General features: G+C 37.5%; 1 protein-coding gene across 1 annotated transcript in view; it reads right to left on the reverse strand.

Annotated features, from left to right (window-relative positions):
• LOC116849049 (organic cation transporter protein-like) overlaps positions 1 to 3,773 on the reverse strand; it is a 6,569-nt gene extending 2,796 nt beyond the window's left edge. Inside the window, exons 1-2 of the mRNA XM_032825779.1 lie at positions 3,438 to 3,773; positions 2,579 to 3,021 (exon numbers count right to left, since the gene is read on the reverse strand). Coding sequence (XP_032681670.1) covers positions 2,579 to 3,021; positions 3,438 to 3,773 — 779 coding nt within the window. The remainder of the gene's footprint in view (positions 1 to 2,578; positions 3,022 to 3,437) is intronic.
• Between the last annotated feature and the right edge of the window lie 1,972 nt (positions 3,774 to 5,745).

The raw sequence follows: 5,745 nt of genomic DNA on the forward strand, positions 1-5,745 counted from the left end.
TTCGTATCTTGGTTATTACAAAACAAAATATATGATCAGCAGGATCGTAGCGGACATTAATACATAAAAGAAGGTTACCATGTTTATACAGTTAGTCAATTACAGTCAATTAGTTGCTTGGTAGTAATTTAATGCAGTTTTCGAGCAGTTACTGAACAGTTATGTTAGCTTTTGAAAAGTGTTACATCTTGACTAGAATTCCAAGTAGTTTTACTCTTCAGTTACCAAACAAAAGCTAACATAACTGTTCAATAACTGCTCGAAAACTGCATTAAATTACTTCTCAGGCAACTAATTGACTGTAATTGACTAACTGTATAAACATGGTAACCTTCTTTTATGTATTAATGTCCGCTACGATCCTATTGATCATATATTTTGTTTTGTAATAACCAAGATACGAACATGCAGCAACACAGCCATCTTGTCCTGGGCCCTTATTCTTGAAATAGTTGCATATACATAAGTTTTACTGCGCAGGTTTAATCATACCATAAAATAGCTGCGCGGTAAAACTTACGTATACGCAACTATTTCAAGAATAAGGGCCCTGGTACCAGGTTCAATTGTCCAGTAGCACAGAAGTAGTAAAGAAGACCACGAAATATACCAGATAAAATATACAGGGTGTCCCAAACTCTCCTTCTCACATTAAGTGGGAATGTAGAACGGGTTGAGGTGACCATAAAAGTCCCATACCGTTTTGCGATATTCGCAATAATAATCGAGAAATTAATTGTAAAAGATTAAGGAAAAACGTACGCTAAATGGTTGAGGATGGAGCGCTCGCGGCCTAATTAATATAGCGCACGGATGTCGGCTCTGGGGTCGTACTCTTGAAAAATATCGTATACGATATTTGGATAAAAAGCTATAATATACGTAACATGAACTATAGTTTTTCATAAAAATATCGTATGCGATATTTTTCGAGAATAAGGTCCCAGAACTTAGTTCGAAGTGCACATGTACACGAGCACGCTTGTGTGCGTCATCCCCTCTCAATTCTACCGGTGCTACTGGGCGAGATTTCTGGTCACACTGGCTGGGTTGCGAGCACTCCTCCCTCAACCATTCAGCGTGCGTTTCTCCTTAATCTTTCACAATTACATTAATTTCTCGGTTAATATTGCGAATATCGCAAAACGGTATGGGACTTTTATGTTCACCTCAACCCGTTCTACATTTCTACTTAATGTGAGAAGGAGAGTTTGGGACACCTTGTACATCCTGATTAGTAGTTCCGAAGTCTCCGCGAGAAATCCTCATAGAAATTGTTTTACTAGAGTCACTCTAAACAGAGTTTGGCCAATAAGGGAGAAACTTTTAATTGGTTCGCTATGTTTCGTCAAATCCCACATAATATCCAATCACAGTACGTCTACGGCAGTAATTTAGGTTAGGTTAAAAAAAGATAGACAAAGAGAGAGATTGAAAATATGCCTCTCTCGCAGGATTTTGACGAAATCGCGTGTAAAGACCAAACTCTGCTTAGAGTGACTCTATGTTTTACTATGTAATTACTATGTAAATTACTATGTAATTTTATAGTAATATTGACCTTTCAAACAATTTCGGTAATATAAACGAAAATTCGAATTAAACGCTTCCAATCGACCGCCATTTTGGTACCGCCATGTTTGTTGAAAAAAATACCCATGGCATATTTTGTAAGTTAAAGTATCGGAAACAAGTTTAAACTTTTTCGAGCGATACTAATACGTTTTTATGGAGAAAATAGCGGAAGAAGAAAAAATTAGTCCTAAAAACATGCCTTTATTTTATTTTACAAAAATTTTGCATAAATTGCGATTTTTTTTAAATTTTTTCAACGCTATTCGATAGAACGACATCGAAATTGATAGGAATGGTACTCCTTATAAAAACAGACTTCATTTCCATAGTAAAATAAATGGCTCAAATCAACGTAAAATTTCAGCATATTTGGGCGTTAATGGGTTAATTATTGGTCAACTTTATTTCATCCGCCCATGTGCTCTATTTCAATCATTTTATGAGTGAAAATTGCATTTATTACCAGAAACAATATATCACAGGCTTGCAAGAAATTTCATTCTAGTTAGTAACACATTGTTTAATTTTATTTAGTCATAATTTGAGAATATTAACTTCGTACTCAATAATTTTTTATATAAGAAACTGATAATTCTCTAAGCTGTTTTGATGAGGAGTTGATGAAATTTTGTATAGCTATAACATAAAAATAAATCACATATAAATTAACTATTGTATTTCAATACTATGGAGATCAAACGTAAACTATTATTGTTCGTCATTCAAATTACTATATCAAACCAAATGACAACTGAGACTCGTCTCTTAAGTGCAAAGGGTTGATACAAAATTTCGAGGTTTAAAAATTTACTTTGCTATTACCAAGTCAGTTTTTATATTTCTTAACTGTAATATTACTCCAATTTTAAGGAAACTCAGAGAAAAGTGCTTATATTCAAAAGAGATTATTTCGTAATTTTGTATTTTTCTCGAGATAAATACTAAAAAAAACAACATACCCTTAGGGCCATATAGTTCTGATCTCCCTTATATGATCTCTCACCTGACACTTTCCGGGATAATAAATGGCGTGAAAATCACGAATGCTAACGGCACCGACGTCACCAAAGCAAAGGTCCTCCAATCTGAAATGCCATAAGCGATCCAAGGTAGGCACATCGCCGCCAGGGAGTAAAATATCCCGTGCGACATATTCGCCGCGAACGTTCGCCATTTAGGCCCTACGTATTCCAGCATGAGGATGTAGGCGACGACGAACGTGTTGTCGTAGGCAAATCCGATGATGAATCTGCAAAGGCAGAATTGCCAGAAGGTGGCGGCGAATACCGTGCTGACGCCGCCGACGAATCCCATCATATTCGTACCGATTAACACCGGGATGCGGCCGTGTTTGTCGGACAACCAGCCGAAGAGAAAGCCGCCGCAAATGGCGCCGACGAAGAAGATACTCTGCGCCAAGGTCGTCTTGTAGGCTGCGTCGCACAGCTGAAGAAGGAAATGTTAACACAACATTGATTGCTGCAAAGATTTCCATTGATTTACGTACAAACACTTAGCCGATGATTAATTTATCAAATGATACGGCAAATAACTGTAATTCGAGATGCACATTTTCTCTTTTTATTTCACTAAGAGGAAAAAGTGCTTAATCTAACTAAAACTATAGTTATTTTTCACCCAATCATATTTTTTTGTTATTCTAACATAAATTGATAGTAGTAATATACATATAAGATCATCATCATTAACACTATAGTCGAGCTCGATAAAAAAAATAGTAAGTGGAATTAAAAGAGGAGTAAATATTCGGAGAATTTCTTATCACTATCATTGTAACTAGAGAGAACGTTTAATTTCAACTGTGAGGTCAATTCTGCCAGTGAGAGTATTTCTTTGCTTACCCATCCTTGCTCTGTCGCTATGGAGGCGTAAGGAACATCAGTGCGACTGAACTTAAATTCCCATTCGTCGCACTTTCTCATGGGCCAATCCTCGCCGAGTTGATCGACCAGGGTGACTTTATTAACGGGCACGTCGTAGATCCAACATCTCGAGTAAGGCAACTGATGTCCTTCGTAAGGCACCGCTTTGGACTTGGGTATCAACAGTTCTTTCAATCTCTCCGGGCTTATTTCCTCGACATGAGGCAGCTTGCACCAGTATTCCGCAGGCGCCACCGTGATAAACAGTTGAACAAAGTAAACGAAGACCAAGAAACTGCTGAAGAACATCAGCATCATGAAGAGGATTTTCTGATAAGTCCCAAACTCGCCTGACAAGGAAAAATGAAGGCGTAAACGAAAAGACGTAAAGATGAAAAGAGGAGGATAGAAGAAGGATACAAATATCGAAAAGAATCGAAGAGATGACAAATTTATTATAGTATTTCATTACCCAGATAAATTAAAATGTCGTCAAAGGTAGTATCCGCATCGACTGAGGTGAAGAGACTGGAGGAAGTCGATAACATGATGCTCCACTATGCCCTTAACTATTAATAACTAGATTTATAAACGTTCATTCCAGATAACCTAATCCTCATTAACGCCATTAAGCAATCTCGCGTCAGACGCGACGTTATCTTCACATCAATCTCGCGCATCGTTTTTTGACTCCTCGATCGATCGATATCAATTGACATAAACGAAAGCCGTCATTCCGGTCTATGATAGTGGTTACTTGAAGTTTGTTTCAAACGAGATATTTAAAATTGAATTAATAGTCTGTATTAATAGTTGTCACTTGAAATTTGTCTCAAGAGAGATACTTAGATTTTTATTTCGAGTTGAATCCAAATTTTTCAATTGAATTATGATATACGTAACATTTATATATCTGTAATTATATACGATTTAACTGAAAAACTCTCATCTAACTTTGCACTTATGTCTGAATATCTTATTTGAGATAAGTTACAATTAATGGCTATTTATACGGACCTTAGAGTTAGATGTAAGTCGCGTATAAATTTTCCAGTTAAATCGCATATAAATATGCGCTTGTATTAATAGCCTTTATTTGAAACTTATCTCGAATGAAACTAGATTTGAATCTAAAGCTAGATGTAAATTTTCCAGCTGAATCATAATTACAAGTATAACTTCACGTATGTCATGATTCTACTAAAAATCTCAGAACTCTAAATTCCGATTTGAATATCTCAAGTGAGAGAAGTTTCAAGCAACGACATTATTAATATTATAATGTCGGAAGGACAAAGTTCTTTTTAATAAACGTATCTAAATTTCTTTTCTTTTCATTGCTATTTTCTTTGAAGAATTTTGAAAAATGAAATACAAGATATACTCAATTTTTATTTGTATTTGCTACGAATTAAAAAAAAATACAATAGTTTTGAAGTAAATTAAAAGGAATTTAATATTACCACGAAATTTTTCCGAACACACACACTTGAGGGATTGACTGAAAATCTCAGATTAACTCTGAATTTAAATCTGAGTATCTCATGTGAGGCAAGTCGCAAGTAACGACTGTTAATACAAGTTCAGTCAATGGAAGAAAGATCGCAACATTTTTACCTTGATAAACTTCAGAACGCATCCGGGATCAAATAAAAAAATCTTCAGAAAGTTAAAAAACGAATTCGTCCATAGAACAGAGTGCGTTGCGAACAAGCAAAGCTACAACGCTTTCTTTTCCGATATGTTTCGCAACGTACTGGCCATTCAACAATATTAATTAGACGAACAGTTGGCCAGCGTGCAAGAAAGAAAGATTGGCGCGAGAGGAAAGAGATCCGTGGAAGAAAACCGCGAAGAACGTTAACACGTTTTCTCTCTTACGTAAGAATTCCTCGGGCATTCCCGGTCGACGAGGTCGAGCACACCCCACTTTGACCTTCTCCCCGTGGTAAAGGAGGTTCCGGGGATCATCAACGTCCGGGCATGGAGGCGGGCCAATCAGAGCCGCCGTTTAGCTAATGCGTGTAACGTGGCCCAGGGGACGATTCGATGCGGTGGTGGTGTGCGGGTTAGTGCGCTCGTAACTCCGCGGGGATGGTGCACGGCACCTTACACATACACACGTATCCACACACACAGACACACACACCCACGAGCCACCCCATTTCGCCGGTCTCATCCAGCCGGGAGGCGATAGTCAGGAGGCGGGCTTGGATTCCTCTCCCCCCTACGATTTCCAATTTGCAGGGACGAGTAATCCGGCGATTTACATAACTCCATGGTAACC

Source organism: Odontomachus brunneus, unplaced genomic scaffold (genome assembly GCF_010583005.1).
Source record: "Odontomachus brunneus isolate Ranch 3 - 2012 unplaced genomic scaffold, Obru_v1 Obru_scaffold_104, whole genome shotgun sequence".
NCBI lineage: Eukaryota > Metazoa > Arthropoda > Insecta > Hymenoptera > Formicidae > Odontomachus > Odontomachus brunneus.